This window comes from Salmo salar, chromosome 12 (assembly GCF_965601325.2).
Source record: "Salmo salar chromosome 12, fSalSal1, whole genome shotgun sequence".
Taxonomy (NCBI): Eukaryota; Metazoa; Chordata; class Actinopteri; order Salmoniformes; family Salmonidae; genus Salmo; species Salmo salar.
In genome coordinates this window covers 35,558,213-35,577,168 of record NC_138302.1, presented here as the reverse complement: position 1 = coordinate 35,577,168, position 18,956 = coordinate 35,558,213, and the positions used below count along the sequence as shown (strand labels likewise).

Genomic DNA, 18,956 nt, shown 5'->3' with positions numbered 1-18,956 from the left:
CTTTAAGACAGCTCTCAAATTCAAGTTTTTGCAGTAGCTGTACAATGCTCCCATAATTTCTCCCCCAGATTACGCATGCCAAAAACATGGCATTTTAAAAGAATATATACACTCAACACTTTATTCCATTTCTAAATTGATAACTTTCAGTAAAAAGTTTTTGTAGGCATAAAAATACACCATGACCCACAGATTGATTTATGTATTATATGTAAAATGGTGATAACTACCCAAACCAGGGTTGACTGCCAACGCCACCTGTCGTTAACACCATGCCATTGGTGTCATCACCCTAGCCTGAGATTTAAAGATGAACTGCTCGTCAGTGGGGTCAGTCACTGAGGGAGCCCAAGGAAGAAGTACACAAACAACAACAAAAAAAAACACAAAGACAAGACATGGCGTGTCAAAAAAAAACAGTTTAATTAAATTACAGAATGCATCAACTACAGAGGACTTCTGGACATACGGGTCTTTGCAAACAGCCGGTCCTATGATTCCTTGTGGCACAAGCATGTGCAGTAACACACTGCTACATTGACAAAACTCCTTATCGGGTGTTCACCTGCAAGACAAGGGGAAAATCTTATTACCTTATAAAGGACAATTTAAGTGAAAGGGGGGGGGGCTTTCAATTATTAGAGGAATTGTGTTTTTTCTGCTGTTCTGTTCCATACCTAAAAAAAAAAAAATGAGCATACAAGATATAATGCAGGTTGAATGAGATAGATCTCCACTAGTGACACACCAGAGGGTGGTCTGGTCTCTTACCACGTCGTCAATTTTAAGGATGCTGCGGACAGTCTCGGTGGCGAGGGTCAGAGCGCTGACAGACACCAGCAGAGGCTGCACCACCAGTTCCTCCAGAATGTTGGAGATACCGCCCTGAGAGAGGAATGGGGAGAGCGTTACCCCAGGGGTGTTTAACCAGATGTGAAAACATTGCAGAGATGTAATTAGTGGAGACGTGTCAATTCCCTATTCTACATGATAAACAATCACATATCTGGTATGCAACTGCAGTAATGTAAATCTTAATGGCACTCAAAATGGAGGTTCTGTATCGAGCTGGTGAATGGCTGGACCACAAGAGACTACAGTCAATGAATAGGCAAATAAGTTCACTGTGAGCACACCAGGACAATGAGGTGTTGTCAAGGCGTGACTCTAGCCTCAGGAGACAGTCACATTTGTTCTAAATCCGAAGGTTCTCAGGATGCAACGAACAAACTATGGCACGGCAAACATAAGCATAAAACAAAACAGAATCCAGGAGAGCATGGCAGGGCCGTACCTTGCGGACATTGATCCCGGCAGTCTTCTCGCCTTGGGCGTGCCTATTGCGGAGCTCTGTGACAGTGGAGATGGGGTTGAGGCCAGCGTTCTCGGCCAGTGTGGACGGCACCACCTCCAGGGCGTCTGCGTAGGCCCTCACGCAGTACGCCTCCATGCCTGGCAGCGTGCGGGAGTACTCAGCCAGACGCAGGGCCAGCTCGATCTCAGGGGCGCCGCCACCGGCGATCAGAGCCCTGGGAGGGAGAGACGGAGAGAAAGTCAAGGTAAAGAGATTAAACAAAAGTGCCCCCATTCTGATAAACTGGTGAAAGCAAATATCAAATAGGCTGTAGCAGAACGATATGGACAAAAAGCCATAGTGCAATACATTTACTTTATTAATATATGTTAACGATAAATTTACAACATTGTGAACCACTATTTGTATTACCCCTTTAAAACTAATAGTTTAAATGTTGTAGCTATCAATTGTCCTATTAATAGTCACCCATATTAGCAAATATATTTTATGTAAAAATTCACATCTCTAGTATAGGCTACCTACGGTAACGAACTACAAAATGCCCACGATAAGCGGTTGGCATAGTCGGAGTCGATCGTTTATCGTCCAAGCTCGAGGCTATAGCGCTAACATATACTACATTTTCAGATCAGATTGAGTGAAGGATATGGGGATGGAGATGAACCCCACCGATATACATAAGTTAACCAAACAAGGAATTTAATGAATGCATAGAAAATGGTTATTAGCAAATGACTAAGCTGGTAGATACTTTGGGGCCCACTTCTCCCCCCTCTTTCTTCTGTAATAAAAAGAGGGCGTCTTAGATCTGACAAAACTGGATGATATCAAAACAGAAATATCTATGCTTGGTTTCAAGATCTATTGGGATCGATCACAAGATCTGTTAAGCTCTTTAAAAAGGGTGCATATCCTTCACAGCCATTTTAGGTGTAGTTGCAGTCTTTCAGAGGAGTATGTTCCTCTCAACAGGTCCAGAGCCAGGGGTGAAGCCACTGACCCAGGTTGAAGAGAGGGTTTCTCTGTCCCCCGGAAATGGCCACTTGTGACATGGACAGCCACGAGTGGGCAATGCTTAGAGGAACTGGTGCTTACGTTTCTATGTAATAATTCCACATACGTCACTGCATGCATCTACAGAGGCAAGTGTTGCTCAGACAGCAGAAGTAACGCACCTCTTCTTCACCAGGCAGCGGATGACACACAGAGCGTCGTGGATGGAGCGCTCCGCCTCCTCGATCACCAGCTTGTTGGAGCCGCGCACCACGATGCTCACCGTCTTACCGGGGCTGGTGCAGCCTGTGATCTGTGGAGAGGAACAGGCCAGAGAGAAACAGCATGAATTCACTTTCAACTGGAAATTGAAACCAGACGCATGCCAAAGTTATTATGCAACATGCTGACCAGACCAGGTTGAAATATCAAAACAAACTCTGAACCAACTATATTCAATTGGGGACAGGTCAAAAAGCATTAAACATTTATGCCAATTTAGCTAGCTAGCTTGCTGTTGCTAGCTAATTTGTCCTGGGATAAACATTGGGTTGTTATTTTATCTGAAATGCACAAGGTCCTCTACTCTGACAATTAATCCACAGATAAAAGGGTAAACAGAGTTGGTTTCTAATAATCTCTCCTCCTTCAGTCTTCTTCTTTTCCTCTTCAGACTTTATATGGCGGTTGGCAACCAACTTTAAGTTGCATTACCACCACCAACTGGACTGGTGTGGACCTCAGTTCATCTTTCAATCACCCACGTGGGTATATAGTCCTATAAACCAATGAGAAAGGAGAGGTGGGACTTGCAGGGTCTCAAATAGAAAATAATTATATTTTAGCGCGAGCATTTTGAGTGCAATGACTGAATAGCATGTACGTGAGCGTTGCAAAATACATTTACACGCGACGCGAGGGGTGTGGTCAGCATGTTAAAGGAGAAAAAAAATGCATGAAATGTATGAAAATGCATGAAATGAAATGTATGAAAATGTATGCATTCACTACTGTAAGTCGCTCTGGATAAGAGCGTCTGCTAAATGACTAAAATGTAAATGTAATGTTAGAATAAGCTTCTCTGAAACATTCAATCATTATTACATTGAACATTTACAGCAAATAATTGACATTTTCATTCAAGGAGGTTTGAATACACGTAGTGACCATTTTAGGGATTGCATGTTAAATGGTAACCAATCAGGCTACAAGTTCCAAGGGTATTATCATTAGGATAAAACGTGGGTATTTTGGCACGAGTCTTTCTTCCACATGCATAGTTGTGATGGCAGCATGAAAGCAGTCCCGTATCCGAGCCTTGGAGATTACTTGAGCCAAATTGCGATTAGTTTATGTGAATTAGCATACCTTGACTAGCTTGCCAGAGCCATCCAGGCTGACCTCCTCTGCCAGCTCGGCGGTGCCCATCATCTCAGGAAGGAACTGATCAATGTGGGCGATGGGCTTGGTGCCGATAGTCTGTAGGTGTGCAAGGTGGGGGGGGGGGCAAGGTTAGCTCAGCATCAGTCAGCCAGCATTTGGCTGTTACAGAACATGACCTACAAAGTAAAGGCCAATCGAACATTATTTTGTTTTACCTTGCAGATGAACTCAATGTCCTCCCTCTCGATCTCCTTGACCACCATGATCTTCATCTTGTTCAGGAAGTGGAGGGCCAGATCGCTCAGAGCATCTCTGAAAGAAGTAGGGTCTACTTTTTAACCATGTCTACATCCGCACGTCATCCAGTGACCGAGATCGCATCAACAGAGACGCAGACAGAGGTCCACCTATGGGAAGAGTCTAATATACAGTGGAACACCTAGCAATTATGCTAATGCTTGCCCTTCTATTGAATATATTTCTAGATATTGTGAGTGATTGGACAAAGTGAATTGATTACATTACAGTGACGTGAAATAATGCCTTTACAGTGATGATGTGACGGTAAGGTATCAGGTGTTACCTGAGGATGGACTTCTGGATGAGCAGGACGTTGCAGCCCGCCTTCTTGATCTGTTTGACAAGGTTGAGGATGTAGGCGCGCTCCTCGCGCAGCACGCGGTCCATCTGGGCATAGTCTGACACTACTATCTGGTTGTCCATCTGGATACGACACGCGAGAGGGACCAAAAAGAAAAGAACATTGAGATGGAACAAAACAATTGTAAGAAAATTAGAAGATTGAGGGGTAATAAAAAGGTAACATAAAATACTAGTCGTAGTCCATAACATCAAGGACATTGACTGACAAACACGGAAGCCAATTTCAACGAGACAGTCAGTGATTGTGATGACTTACGTCGGTTTTGGGCGGGGACAAGCAGAACTGGATGAGGGCGATCTTGGCCTTCTCCACACGGGACACGCCGGAGTTGACCACCTTCTGGGTCAGCACCAGGCCATCCACCAGCTCACAGTCATCAATGGTCCCACTGCAGAGAAACACCCAGGACATTATTATGGGTGGAACATCTGTCTAAGGGCAGCAGTGTCTACCTGGCTGAGTAATTAACGAGAAAGCACGAGGAAATAATTTGCGTTGTCGATTGAGATCAGTGGATTATGTGTCTATTCATGCACATGCCATTGATAAACACTCAAGTAGGACATCAGTGTGTTTGTGTTACTGATTACACAACTATGTTTTTGATGTGATAAGATTGTCAGAAGGTGACTGGCAGGGAAAGCAAAGTGGAGCCATTCTGCTAATTGACCGGCTGAGATTGATCTGGCACATCAGACATGTCCACGTCCCCACAGAGAGAGAACTGGGGAGTGAAAATGTGCCTAGCCAAACTGACATTTTAACTGTTGGAAGCTTCAGGGAAGGGATGGTAACGGTATGACACTGGTAATACATTAGTAACCCATGGTATACTGCTGGATCATGTTTTCATTAGGTACTAAACGGCAGAAAAATAACTGCAAAAGGGGAGGGACTACCTGGGCTTTATCAATAAGAAAAGCTCATTTTCCATTGCTAAACATTAACATTTCCTGTTGCGTACCCTAATGAACATGACCCAGAAGTCAATCCTGTAAACAACCCTGTTTGTAATCCTAACATTTACATTTTAGTCATTTAGCAGACGCTCTTATCCAGAACGATTTACAGTAGTGAATGCATAACCTGGAGCCACCACCCTTACCCTCCCTCCTCACCCCAGCTTCTTGACAATGTGGATATCGTGCAGGTCCACGCCGGTGGCGGTGGCCGGGTCGATGACGCGCATCACGGCGTCCACGCTCATGGGCGCTAGCAGGCTGGAGTACTGCGACACCACCTTGGAGCACAGAGAGGTGGTGGCGCTGTTCAACAGTGTCTCGCGGTCGCTCAGGAGCACCGGCTGGCTCATGCCCGTCAGCACCTCCACGCCCTTATCCACTGCCTTCTGGAACGACTCAGAGATTGTGGTGGGGTGGATTCCTGGTGGAGAAGGAGAGGACAGGCAGTTTGTATTAAAGCTTTCAGATGCAAGGACTCCGTTAGATTAGAACTGATTCTAGGAGTTTATAGTGTAAACCAGTTGTCACCAAGCCTGGTCCTGGGAAGGTTCAAGGGTGCTGTTCAGGCTTTTGCCGCAGCCTGGCATAAACAATATATATATTTTTAACCTAAGTTTGCCAGACGGGTGGGGTTTGCCCTTTTGATAGCTATTCCATTGGTTCCTCATCATTTACCCTTCTGAAGCAACTTGGCGCATGCGTCAAGCAGGGCACCAGCAATCACCACCACTGAAGTTGTGCCGTCGCCAGCCTCGATATCCTGGGCTTTGGACAGCTCCACCATCTGAAAGACAAACATAGCTTCAGACTCCTGATATTGGTGATCTTTCAAAGGGACATAGACACTAGAGAGGAAATTTCCCCAAAGATGCCTTTAAGAAAATTTGAATTATCACTCAAAGTGACAGTGCCTTGCCAGATGTTAAAGCAGTAATTTAACATTTCAACAAAAAAAGGCCACAACAATTGTAGATGACAGTGCAGAAACGTGGGAACATATCCCCAACTCCCTTATCTTGAACCTTACCATCTTAGCTGCAGGGTGCAGCACCTGCATCTGTTTCAGGATGGTGGCCCCGTCGTTGGTGATGGTCACGTCACCCTTCCCATCCTGAATCTGAAAGAATCAATTCCTTTTTTAAGTTACAAACAAATAACCAAACATTGAGAGATGGTGAAGAGAAGTCAAGAGTGCTGATGTAAATAACTACTTAATTACCATTTTGTCCATGCCCTTAGGGCCAAGGCTGGTTCTGATGCATTCAGCAACAGCTGTCAAACAAAACAAATCTGTTACTTCCACAAAGAGGACACACTCCTCTAGCACTAGGATACATTCTATGGACAATATTTACTGCTTGACAAGAAGACTCCAACATACTCCATTGGTTAAAGAGCACATAAATGGATGCTCATGACATCAGGAAAGTTCATTTAGTCAATTGTTGGTCCTAACAAAGCTAGAATACAACAATGATGATCATCTGGTCACTGTTGCTAGTTAGCACACTAATGCCAATGTTCTTTAGAACCTTCATGCATCGCTCTGTAACATATTCTAGCTTGCTAACTGGGTACCAACTTGTGGCTAACGGTTGCCCTGCCCAGATCGAGCCAGCAGTAGCGTCCATTCATTCATTCGCAAAGGGAGTGTCGCAGCAGCTGTCTGAGGCAAACACAAGCGTCAGGGGTAGGTATTTATTCGTCCATCCAACAACGAAATAGGAATACTGTATTTGTAGTTTACCCTTTCCTGCGGAGATGTTACTGAACCGAATCTGTGCTGGCTTGTCACGGTCCACATATGCCCCTCGTCCTTTGTTTTTCATCCCACCACTTGGCATCTTCGGTCCAGCCATTGCTTCAGGCATCCTTACTTATTTTCGTCGGAATATGTTACTAAAATACTTTTGATGGGGACAGATGTAACCAAAAACACAGAAAATGCTGCTTGACTTCAGATGGGTCCAGATTCGAATTTATCTCTCGCTCCTTCCAGAACCTTCCAGAACCACCAATTACGATTCTAGTAGAAAAAGGACCCTCCTGTCAACTTCGAAGGCGCCTTGATATGACGTATTTAGCTGTCTGACAATTTGCCATGCAGGTCTATATGTGGGATGAGACTAGGCTAGTAGAGCACTGTGCGCATCAAACTAGTTTTTTTGTACATTTGAACGAATTAATATGTATATACAGTCATGTAAAGGTACTGGTAGGGATATTGTATACAATTAAGGGACCTGTGGTGTTGATCAAAATGATCAAATCCACCCTCATCAACAGATGAATCAATCTAATTTGACCTGTTGTGTCTACCTCTGATGAAGTCTTGTTCCTGTAACGTTAGCTGCATGCTGAGAATCCAAATGACTGAACCACAGAGTTTCTAAACTATCTTTGACTGAACTGTGTTCTCGCTCTACATAAACATTTGATTGTCTTACACATGCTGTAATTCATTTGGTATTCAAGGTAGGTTTATGACTTGTTGTTTTTGCTTCGCAAGCTTGTGCTTATTTGTATTCTCAGATAAAGCTATAGCCATTTTAGAAACTACAGTAGCGAGCTAGCTGTATTGGCTAGCAGCACATTATAACATGAAATGCATCAACATCCACACAGGGCTGCGAGTGTGACCTAGTGTTAGCAATGTGTCTCAGAGCAAGCAGCCTTGTTCAGTATTGTACAGTAGTACACATTACATTTTACTTCTGGGTTAACAGAGATTATAGCCCCCATAACTATATTTGTAGTGCAAAGTGTGCTTGCAAGCTTAGCTTCAGTGTGTGCGATATGTTATGAGCATGGTGATGTGCATATGATATTCCTCTTAGATAACTTACAGTAGTACTGATTCTACTGTCAGCTAACTTGTAGTGGGTTTGCCAGACATAACTGTACATTCAACTTTCTTACTGATCTCATTAATCTATGATCTCTGTCCATTTTACAGCAGTATTATGTTGCCCTTGAAGGAGAAAGATAGACCAATAGTGAAGAAGCTGCTGGAAGCAGGATGCTGCGCCCGTTGTGTCCTGAGGTTCTGCTGCTTGGGTCTGCAGTCGGCCTACCGCCAGTCTTATGAGGCCAGTGCTCTTGCTGCATTGTATTGTCTTTACACTTAAAGCAGGGACAGACATAGACATTTCAGAGATACGAGTGCAAAGACAATTAAGTAGCTCCAACATTCTTCTTTGTAGGTAGCCTCGGCTTCAGGCTTTGCGTGAAAGCCTGTGGCAGACGCTACTTTCTAGGTAACCTAGGTGTTCTTCTTTAGAAGAATTGTGCCCATGAGCTAACTTGCTGTCATATATTTGGTGAACTGAACTGCTGGCAGACATTTTAATATTTTTTTGTTGCTGAATAATGTTTTTCTGTTTGTCAACCTCAGGATACAGCAAGGGAACTTTGTGCTTTCATCAGTGATTCAGAGAATAACGAATCCCAAGTTGCAGCCGTGCTGGAGCAGCACACAGAAGACCCCCCCAGTAAAAAAATGAAGATGGATGCCGCAGAGATGGACGTCCAATCAGAAGGCGACTCTGCTGTGGTTCCCACGGTGATGGAGGAAGGCGACGCCGAGCCAGCGGACTCGGACGTGTGTGTGGTGTGCCTGGGAGTTCTACAGCAGTTCTGTGATGAAGCCTATGCCATAAAGGTGTGTTTGGTCACTATTAATCCTATTGCATTAGGAGCCACTGTTGTTTTAAATGATACCTGTGACTAAGTATATCTTTAAATGCGTCCCAAATGACACCCTGGTCAAAAGTAGTGCACTATATAGATAATAGGGTACCATTTTAGGACACAACCTTGAAGATTAAAATGAAATGAAAGACCTTAGTACCTGCCTAGTGATCAAATACCCCATCATCATCAATCAATGCTCCAGTCTACCAGAATATGCCTCAAATACCACAGCTTGAGGACAGAACCAACACTGGAATTTGAGGGGGGGTTCATGATACTGTTTTTGTGTGTGTGTGCAGATATCGGAGGTGGTGAAGGCCAAAAACTACCAGTTTGACACGATGGTACTGTCCGTCTCCCTACCGGCCCAGCTGTCTGTCAGAGAGGTCAGTGGTTACATTGTAGGCCTTGGCTGATAACTGATGTCACGCAATTGTCTACCTATCAGCTTACAGTATATCCAAATGGTTTGTCTCAAAACAACTTCCATTCAATAGAAAAGTATGATTATTTCAACTTCAGTTGATTCTGTGAAAGCCACTCAGTCAGTCTAGCCTGGACCCCAGTCGTTCTATACAGGGTGATGTGTGGCAGTGCGAGACTTCTGTACAGTCAATAATGCAGTATCATGTCCCCGGGTTGGCCATTAGAGAGCCTAGTTACCTCATAGTGGTACTGCGTCTGTCTACTCCAGAGTAGACTGAAGTGCAATCGCAAGAGCCATTGTTTCTACAGATGTGGCACTCCCATTAGGGTGTGGATGACGGATGCTTGTAAACAGACAAGGGTTTACTCATTTCTGAACATGTACCCTCCTCTCTCCCTGCCACACTTTTACAGCACTCTTGTTGGCTGCATGTAAAGAAGGAAGTGAGGTAAGTTCGCTACACCAGAGTGGCATCCATCTATCTAGCCTAATTTCTCTCCGTTAAAGAAATCATTCTAATCTCAAAGTATCATCACATTGAAATATTACAGTGTTCTATACTATGACCCCACACCTTTCACGTTACCTTTTATAACATCATGTCATGTCTTAACCCATAAGAGTCTAAGTCGGGGGAGGGCGGGGTTCTACTAAGCTATATGGAATTGTTTTAAGAAGGTCATACCAAGGATTATTTTGCTATTTGATTTTGAATTTTAAGACCCCTGGAAGTATCCCAAAGATATATAAAAAAAAAAAAATGATGAAAAATGCTATTTGGCCTTACTGCTATTAGCCCATACAAAAGCATTGAATAACAGATTCACTACATGGAACAACAGATAGAATTTTTTTGGGGGGACTAAAGGAAGTTTGTTCTGAAGTGTCTGTCCAATATCTGAGAGATATATAAGAAAGATCAGGAAACATTTGTTGTTATTTTTGGCACAAAACAGTCTCCATATATACTTCCATTCATTTTTTTCAACTTGTACGGGGGGGGGGACCTTCAGACAAATCTTGTGAGGCCTGTGGACGTCCTAGAGCAAAACAACCGACATGTACGTGTTCCTGAGAGTCTCGCCCATATTATTATTATTTTGCCAATTGGCCTGGATCCTTTATTGCCGACACGGAGCCCCGCCGATCCATCACGACTGGTCTGCTGACGTAATCGTCCGATGTCACCGAAGACCCATCTGCTATCCCCGGCCCGCTAGCTTCCTGAATGTCGTGTCTCCCGCTTGCCTAGCATAGTAGCGACTACCGAATGGCTCCCGGACTCACCTATTGCTACTCATTGGACCCTATGATCACTCGGCTACACATGCCTCTTTCTAATGTCAATATGCCTTGTCTTCTGCTGTTTCGGTTAGTTATTGTTTTATTTCACTGTAGAGCCCCTAGTCCAGCTCAACATGTCTTAGATGGCTCTTTTGTCACACACCCACACATGGGGAGGAGACCTCACCTGGCTTAGCTGATGTCTCCAGAGATGCAAGATCTCTCATCGTCACTCAATGCCTAGGTTTAGCCCCACTGTACTCGCATCCTACCATACCTTTGTCTGTACATTATTTCCTGAATCTATTCTACCACGCCCAGAAATCTGCCCCTTTTATTCTCTGTTCCCAACGCACTAGATGACCAGTTCTTATAGCCTTTAGCTGTACCCTTATCCTACTCCTCCTCTGTTCCTCTGGTGTTGTAGAGGTTAAGTCAGGCCCTGTAGCCCCCAGCATCACACCTATTCCCCAGGCGCTCTCATTTGTTGACTTCTGTAACCGTAAAAGCCTTGGTTTCATGCATGTTAACATCAGAAGCCTCCTCCCTAAATTTGTTTTATTCACTGCTTTAGCACACTCCGCCAACCCTGATGTCCTAGCCGTGTCTGAATCCTGGCTTAGGAAGGCCACCAAAAATTCTGAAATTTCCATCCCCATTACAACATTTTCCGTCAAGATAGAACTGCCAAAGGGGGCGGAGTTAGCCTGCAGAGTTCTGTCATACTATCCAGGTCTGTGCCCAAACAGTTCGAGCTTCTACTTTTAAAAATCCACCTTTCCAGAAATAAGTCTCTCACTGTTGCCGCTTGTTATAGACCCCCCCCCCTTAGCCCCCAGCTGTGCCCTGTATTGCCCCCCATCTATCTTCAGAGTTCGTACTGTTAGGTGACCGAAACTGGAATATGTTTAGCACCCCGGCCATCCTACAATCTAATCTAGATGCTCTTAATCTCACACAAATTATCAAGGAACCTACCAGGTACAACCCTAAATCTTTAACCATGGGCACCCTCATAGATATCATCCTCACCAACTTGCCCTCTAAATACACATCTGCCGTCTTCAACCAGGATCTCAGCGATCACTGCCTCATTGCCTGCGTCCGTAATGGGTCCGCGGTCAAACGACCACCCCTCACTGTCAAACGCTCCCTAAAATACTTCAGCGAGCAGACCTTTCTAATCGACCTGGCCCGGGTATCCTGGAAAGATATTGACCTCATCCCGTCAGTAGAGGACGCCTGGTTGTTCTTTAAAAGTGCTTTCCTCACCATCTTAAATAAGCATGCCCCATTCAAAAAAATGTAGAACTAAGAATAGATATGGCCCTTGGTTCACTCCAGACTTGACTGCCCTTGACCAGCACAAAAACATCCTGTGGCGTTCTGCATTAGCATCGAATAGCCCTCGCGATATACAACTTCAGGAACCAATATACACAGTCAGGAACCAATATACACAGTCAGTTAGGAAAACTAAGGCTAGCTTTTTCAAACAGAAATTTGCATCCTGTAGCACTAATTCCAAAAAGTTTTGGGACGCCATAAAGTCCATGGAGAATAAGAGCACCTCCTCCCAGCTGCCCACTGCACTGAGGATAGGAAATACTGTCACCACCAATAAATCTACGATAATCGATAATTTCAATAAGCATTTTTCTACAGCTGGCCAACCTTTCCACCTGGCTACCCCTACCCCGACCAACAGCTCTGCACCCCCCGCAGCAACATCCACCTCTACGCAGACGACACCATTCTGTATACATCTGGCCCTTCCTTGGACACTGTGCTAACAAACCTCCAAATGAGCTTCAATGTCATACAACTCTCCTTCCGTGTCCTCCAACTGCTCTTAAATGCTAGTAAAAACTAAATGCATGCTCTTAAACCGATCGCTGCCCACACCTGCACGCCCGCCTAGCGTCACTACTCTGGACGGTTCTGACTTAGAATATGTGGACAACTACAAATACCTAGGTGTCTAGTTAGACTGTAAACTCTCCTTCCAGACTCACATTAAGCATCTCCTATCCAAAATTAAATTTAGAATCGGCTTCCTATTTCGCAACAAAACCTCCTTCACTCATGCTGCCAAACATACCCTCGTAAAACTGACTATCCTACCGATCCTTGACTTCGGCGAAATCATTTACAAAATATCTTCCAACACTCTACTCAGCAAATTGGATGTAGTTTATCACAGTGCCATCCCGTTTTGTCACCAAAGCCCCATATACTACCCACCACTGCGACCTGTATGCTCTCGTTGGCTGGCCCGCGCTACATATTTGTCGTCAAACCCACTGGCTCCAGGTCATCTACTAGTCTTTGCTAGGTAAAGTCCCCCCTTATCTCAGCTCACTGGTCACCATAGCAACACCCACCTGTAGCACGCGCTCCAGCAGGTATATTTCACTGGTCAGCCCCAAAGCCAACACCTGCTTTGGCCGCCTTTCCTTCCAGTTCTCTGCTACCAATGACTGGGACAAATTTTAAAAATCACTGAAGCTGGAGACTTATATCTCCCTCACTAACTTTAAGCATCAGCTGTCAGAGCAGCTTACCGATCACTGTACCTGTACACAGCCAATCTGTAAATAGCCCACCCAACTACCTCATCCCCATATTGTTATTTATTTTTTTGCTCTTTTGCACCCCAGTATCTCTACTTGCACATCATCATCTGCACATCTATCACTCCAGTGTTAATGCTAAATTGTAATTATTTCGCCACTATTGCCCTATTTATTGCCTTACCTCCCTAACCTTACTACATTTGCAGACACTGTACATAGAGTTTTCTATTGTGTTATTGACTGTACCTTTGTTTATCCCATGTGTAACTCTGTGTTGTTGTTTTTGTCGCAATGCTTTGCTTTATGTTGGCCCCAGGTTGCAGTGGTAAATGAGAACTTGTTCTCAGCTGGCCTACCTGGTTAAATAAAGGTAAAATAAAAATAAATAAAATTAGTGTGTAGCCCAAACTGTTCGGACGTTACAGACAGAAGTTGGAAGATCTGCTGTACGGACTTCAGACGAGTCCCAAGACGCTTGTAGGGGTCGTAGAGTAAAACGGATAACACCATCGTGTTCGTGAGAGTCTCATCTTTCCATACAGTAATAAACTGTTCAGACAATTTTGTGAGTAGACCGTAGTCTCATGGTCTGACAAACACTGCTCTAGTTCTGTCACATTTCACCTCCGATGCGGAAGTGATGGATCAAGGCGCATCCAATGCAAAAAAACTGTATCTCTAGATTAAACTGACTGATTTTTATGGGGATGTTTGTATTATGTTAATTCGATTTCCGCAGGGGAGCGGACATCGACCTTAGGGGTTTTTAATACTTTAATTAATTATGTTGAATTTGTTTTCAAACAGGGAGAAGTCTATGTGCCTTGATATGGATGATGTCATCCAGGTGAAGGAGGCCTTCAAGTGGACCATGCAGGGTCTGGTGTCCAAAGAGCTGGGGGGCGTACCTGTGGTGAACAAGGTCAGTGACCCATGACCCGGAAGTAGCCTCACTTGCTGATGGGTCAGACACCGCTGTTGAAAAAGACTTGTCATACAGTTACGGTATAATGCACTACTTGTATCTATAGCAATAACCTGTAATGAACTAGCCTGGTCCCAGATCTGTTTGTGGCCTTGTCAAGTCAGTTGCTATCATAGACAAGAAAAACATGACCGGGAGTTGACATGGCGGCACAAACCGACTTGCACTCAGGCTAGTACTGTGATAAGTGTTCTCTTAGTAAACTTGCCTTGGTAAAATAAAGGCAAATAGATCAAATGTAAGTGACAAAATTATCTGAATTCCTGAAAGGATTTTATTTATTTATTTTTGATTTTTTTGGTTCTATTTTTATTCCATTTTATTTTCCTCTTCATCCAACAGATCAGTCGACAAACTGAACAGTTTGAGGTGGGCGTGGGGTTCACACACCCAGAGACAGACTCAGACTGCCACTTCCTGTAAGTCCTCCAAACACACTACTCCTCAGGGAATAGATAAGATGAATAGATTGACTAGACAGCTAGATGGATGGAGGGATGGATGGACGGACGTGCGGAAGGACTGATTGACTGACTGACTGATAGCAAAATACATGTAATATTGAATGTAATGTAGCATTTTTATGAAACTACATTCTGCTTCTCTGCTTTATTCTTGCAATCAGGGCTGGCATCTGTTCAGACTGCTTCAGACCAACTAAGAACAAACAGGTGAGTGAAAAAGCCAATTGGAGCTCTGTAAATGTTTTTGTCACAAAATGGCGACATGCTGCTCATTCTTTGTCATTCCATATCTCTCTGTGTTACTGTCTTTTCTCTGATCTCTAGTTTGTCTCACAACAGAATGTCTTCACTAGAATGGCCGTGGTCAAAGCCCTCGAAAAGGTTTCAGATGAGAAGTTTCTAAAGTAAGTAATCACGTTATTCTTTCTTTTTTTTTTTTTACTGTTTCTCTGTCTTCACTCTTTTGAGAGAACTCACAATCTATCTGCATGTATCACTTAATGATATTTATTTTCTCTCACTAGAAAGTTCCCCTGTCCCCCTACAAGGCCAGTGAGCAAATGCATCGCTCAAGACGTCCAGTGTCTTCACGTTTCTGTATTTGTGGCGGGTAAGGTTGTTTATGACATCCCTTTTGGATGATTTGAACCAAAGGAGGGCTTTGAGATTATCAAGAGTGGGGTCCGTTTACTTTACACTTCAGGAATGTATTCAGTTGCGGGCGAATCCTAACATCCACTTAGGTAAGTCAAATTTTCACTTCGTCTCCCATTGACATCAATGCATGGTTAAATAAGGAAAAGTTAGGATTAACCCTTCATGCCTTGGGATTTTACGGTTATTTACAATCCAATACTGAAGAGTTGTTTTTAAGGGTTTGAATTGACTCCTTTATGTTTGTCCCCGTGTTTTTAGGGAGGTACAACAAGTTCTCCCGCACCCTGCCCCAGACCCCCTGGGTGATTGACGGAGAGAGGAGGATGGAGTCCTCGGTGGAGGAGCTAATCGCTGCCCCCCTCCTCTCCTCTTTCCGGGCCGAGGGTGAGTGTATACTGGGTGGTGTTCAGAAGGCCACACTGTAGCAAAATGTTTTGCAACAGGAAACAAAAGTCTGTGTTCTTATTGGATGAGTTCAAGTAGAACCTCCTTGTTTCGCTCTGTTTCTAAACGTTTCCTCCTTACTGAACCTGGTAGGCTCTACAAATTATTACCTTGGGATAGACAGACCATAGAGATAGATAGAGGGCCCAAAAGCCTGTCTTAGCATGGGTAGCGGCATTGAGGACTTTCACCATTTTGAAGTAGTCAACTGGTGGGACTTCCTATGGGTTAATGAAGAATCACATGATTCCATCCAGGTCATCAGGAGGGATTAGTCAATTAATTATACTTGTGAGCAAACATGCCATAACTGCAGGTGGCAGTCAATCAGAAACCTTGGCTTCATACCTGTTCAAACACACTACAGGTAGCAGTATGCACCCTTTCAGTTCTTTTGCCAATTCATAGAAGTAGAAGAAGAAGAAAATTGACTAATTCAAAAGAGATGGCCTAAATGGCACTGCCCACTGATGCCATAATGGGACAGATGCAATGATCCAATGTCTATCTAAGTCAATGAGAAAGAGATCCAAAAGAATACACTAGTGAATGAATCTGGTATCTCAAGTAATGTCTTTCTCTTGTCCTTCTGGTCTTCGCAGGGTTTAATTTCTCCTCCTCAGGAAGGGAGGACGTGGATGTGCGGACGCTTGGAAATGGTCAGACACACAACATACATGTATGTTTACACATCCTCAGTCCTTGTTTCCGTCAATGTGAGGTGTAACGGGGGTGTCTCCCCCTTCTCAGGTCGTCCGTTTGCACTGGAGCTGCTAAATCCTCACAGAGCCAGGTTCAATAAGGCAGAGGTCCGACAGCTGCAGGAGGTACACACACAGCGTCTCTGCAGGGTCACACACACACAGCGTCTCTGCAGGGTCACACACACAGCGTCTCTGCAGGGTCACACACACACAGCGTCTCTGCAGGGTCACACACACACAGCGTCTCTGCAGGGTCACACACACACAGCGTCTCTGCAGGGTCACACACACACAGCGTCTCTGCAGGGTCACACACACACAGCGTCTCTGCAGGGTCACACACACACAGCGTCTCTGCAGGGTCACACACACAGGACTTGACCACAGCCCTATCTTTTCTTCTCACAGACCATCAACCAGTCCTCTGACAAAATCCGAGTACGAGATCTACAGATCGTAAGCAGGTGAGCGACGCAGTAGAAAAATGGGTCTCACTTCTGTCCAGAGACCTAAGAATGATGCTGACAGGTCATACTATTTGTGTGTGTGCGTAGAGATGCTATGGGTCACATGAAGGAGGGTGAGGAGGACAAGACCAAGTCGTATACCGCGCTCATATGGACCCAGAAAGCCATCAACAAAGACGACATCACGTTCTTAGAGGAAACCAAAGTGAGTGTTAAATGCTATTTTTAATGACATATTTGCAGATAAAATCACAGTGGTTTAACATCTTGGTTGTAGTTTATTTTATGGTATGTGTTTTATAATCTTTGGTTTGCTCATTCAGTGTAAACAGTACCTTAAAATAAAGTTCTGCCTACCTACGGTATGTGCTGATATTCTTTGGCTTGGTCATATAGGAGTTGAAGCTAGCTCAGAAGACGCCACTAAGAGTGTTGCATCGCAGGCCACTGGCTGTCAGAGAGCGGGTCATCCACACCATGAGTACATGCTTCCTGGACGCGCATCACTTCCACCTGAAGCTGCGCACGCAGGCAGGGACGTATCCTTTACACAGAACGAAACAAAACAGTGCGATACACCAATAGTCGTACACAAACCCACACAAGAAGGGAGGTGTTAAGGTTGAGACACATTCACAGTTATATACTTACACACACAATAACACATTTGATTTTTTTTATCATGAACAACTCACCGGATGTCAGTACCTTAGCTGTTCCCAGTTACATCAAGGAGTTTGTCCACGGAGACTTTGGTCGCACCAAGCCCAATCTGTGTGATCTGCTGAAGTCTGAGACTGATATCCTAGAGCTGGACGTTGAGGTGGGTATTTTAGAAAGTTGACAAATGTATCTAGCTTTTTGTAGGATATTAAAATAAGACACAGTGCACGGGGATTATTGTATTAAAAATAGTGAGACACAGTTGAAAAGTGAATTAATCATTTAAAGGGATAAAGCTATTTTACTTATTTCAATATTTGTTTCCTTACATTGAAAGCAGTCTGTGCTTTCAAGCTAAGGAAACAAATATAGAAAATTGAACATGCATGTGACTCAAAAGGGTTCTTCTGAGTTTAGTCTTTCTCTCTCTCTCTGTGCGTTCCTCAGTCTGTAGATGTGGACTGGCCACCCTCCATCCCGGAGTGAGCCTCGTCTCACTGATGCTGTTGGGGATGCCAAAAGGAGCCCTAGTTCTGATGGGCCATACCTTCACCTATTGGACCCCACCACCACCAACTCTGTTTAGCTCAGTTCCACTGACCTCTAGATGATATGGATACTGTCAATATATTTGTTTGCTTTTCTTGAGGTCAATACAGATTATTTTCGAAAAAATGACTGAATCTGTGCTGAGTTGAGGCCTTGAACTGATCTTAGATATACATGTCTTTGAAGCCGTAGCAGGGACTGGGTGTGAACGGCACTGCTGATGGAAAGAACTACAATCCAAGTTAATTGCACCCTGGTGTCCCAAGTCTGAATTAGTCCCTTATTAGCAGAGGATGAAAAGCAGAAGTGTTTCGGCCCGCCAGGACAGACATTGAACAGCCCTTTTATAGAGCATCGCGGTAGTATATGGTCAGTATTTTGTGTGTATTTTCCTCAGCCTTAAAATCAATTGTTTACCCATGGATTGTCCCATAGGCAAAAGGAGAGCAATGCTATATATTTTTTTGTGATGTCTCCCATCAGCATAATGTTCCCCATTGTACATCCCATCCAAATAAAGGCCTGGGTCATGTTGTGCACACAATGGGAAACTTTTTGGAACAGAAAACCAAAAATGTTGCTTCATATTGAACAAGTCCTCATCAGTGTGTTGCCAGTGTTTTATGTTAAAGGAAAACTTCAGGATCTGCTGCCCCGGAATCACAGGAACTCGTGGATACCATTTTTATATCTCCTTGTGCCATTTGAAGGGAGTTGCTAACT

The 18,956-nt window shown here is 44.1% G+C and overlaps 2 protein-coding genes across 4 annotated transcripts; one reads left to right on the top strand and one right to left on the bottom strand.

Annotated features, from left to right (window-relative positions):
* Nucleotides 1-401: 401 nt before the first annotated feature.
* Nucleotides 402-7,380, bottom strand: cct4 (chaperonin containing TCP1, subunit 4 (delta)). The gene is made up of 13 exons (XM_014131345.3): nt 7,068-7,380; nt 6,540-6,592; nt 6,348-6,437; nt 5,996-6,104; nt 5,477-5,741; nt 4,614-4,746; nt 4,278-4,417; nt 3,910-4,006; nt 3,680-3,790; nt 2,494-2,624; nt 1,295-1,529; nt 772-885; nt 402-565 (listed from the first exon to the last, which is right to left on the bottom strand). Exons 1-13 carry the CDS (start codon nt 7,189-7,191, stop codon nt 551-553), a joined length of 1,617 nt encoding a protein of 538 aa, XP_013986820.1. The 5' UTR covers nt 7,192-7,380; the 3' UTR covers nt 402-550.
* On the top strand, nt 6,923-18,777 carry pus10 (pseudouridine synthase 10). 3 transcript variants are annotated; one of them, XM_014131343.3, is made up of 18 exons: nt 6,923-7,010; nt 8,277-8,409; nt 8,715-8,981; nt 9,313-9,399; nt 9,854-9,888; nt 14,108-14,222; nt 14,628-14,704; nt 14,911-14,956; nt 15,074-15,153; nt 15,274-15,359; nt 15,665-15,790; nt 16,453-16,509; nt 16,601-16,677; nt 16,963-17,018; nt 17,109-17,226; nt 17,418-17,560; nt 17,745-17,844; nt 18,132-18,777. In XM_014131343.3, exons 2-18 carry the CDS (start codon nt 8,284-8,286, stop codon nt 18,168-18,170), a joined length of 1,635 nt encoding a protein of 544 aa, XP_013986818.1. In that variant the 5' UTR covers nt 6,923-7,010; nt 8,277-8,283; the 3' UTR covers nt 18,171-18,777. The 3 variants fall into 3 exon arrangements, with proteins under 3 accessions (XP_013986818.1, XP_013986819.1, XP_013986817.1); XM_014131344.3 differs by lacking the exon at nt 6,923-7,010 and adding an exon at nt 7,444-7,795 and having other exon boundaries at nt 15,089-15,153; XM_014131342.3 differs by lacking the exon at nt 6,923-7,010 and adding an exon at nt 7,444-7,795.
* The last annotated feature ends 179 nt before the right edge of the window (nt 18,778-18,956 follow it).

Bases quoted from the DNA above. Each gene is read 5' to 3' on its own strand.
- pus10 (XM_014131343.3), top strand. From the start codon at position 8,284: ATGTTGCCCTTGAAGGAGAAAGATAGACCAATAGTGAAGAAGCTGCTG. The intron at 14,705-14,910 runs GTAAGTCCTCCA...TCTTGCAATCAG, and splicing joins GACTCAGACTGCCACTTCCT to GGCTGGCATCTGTTCAGACT. The intron at 17,227-17,417 runs GTGAGTGTTAAA...TTGGTCATATAG, and splicing joins CGTTCTTAGAGGAAACCAAA to GAGTTGAAGCTAGCTCAGAA.
- cct4 (XM_014131345.3), bottom strand. From the start codon at position 7,191: ATGCCTGAAGCAATGGCTGGACCGAAGATGCCAAGTGGTGGGATGAAA. The intron at 4,747-5,476 runs GTGAGGAGGGAG...GTTTCTCTGCAG, and splicing joins CACATTGTCAAGAAGCTGGG to TGGGACCATTGATGACTGTG. The intron at 886-1,294 runs GTACGGCCCTGC...TTCCTCTCTCAG, and splicing joins CCGGGATCAATGTCCGCAAG to GGCGGTATCTCCAACATTCT.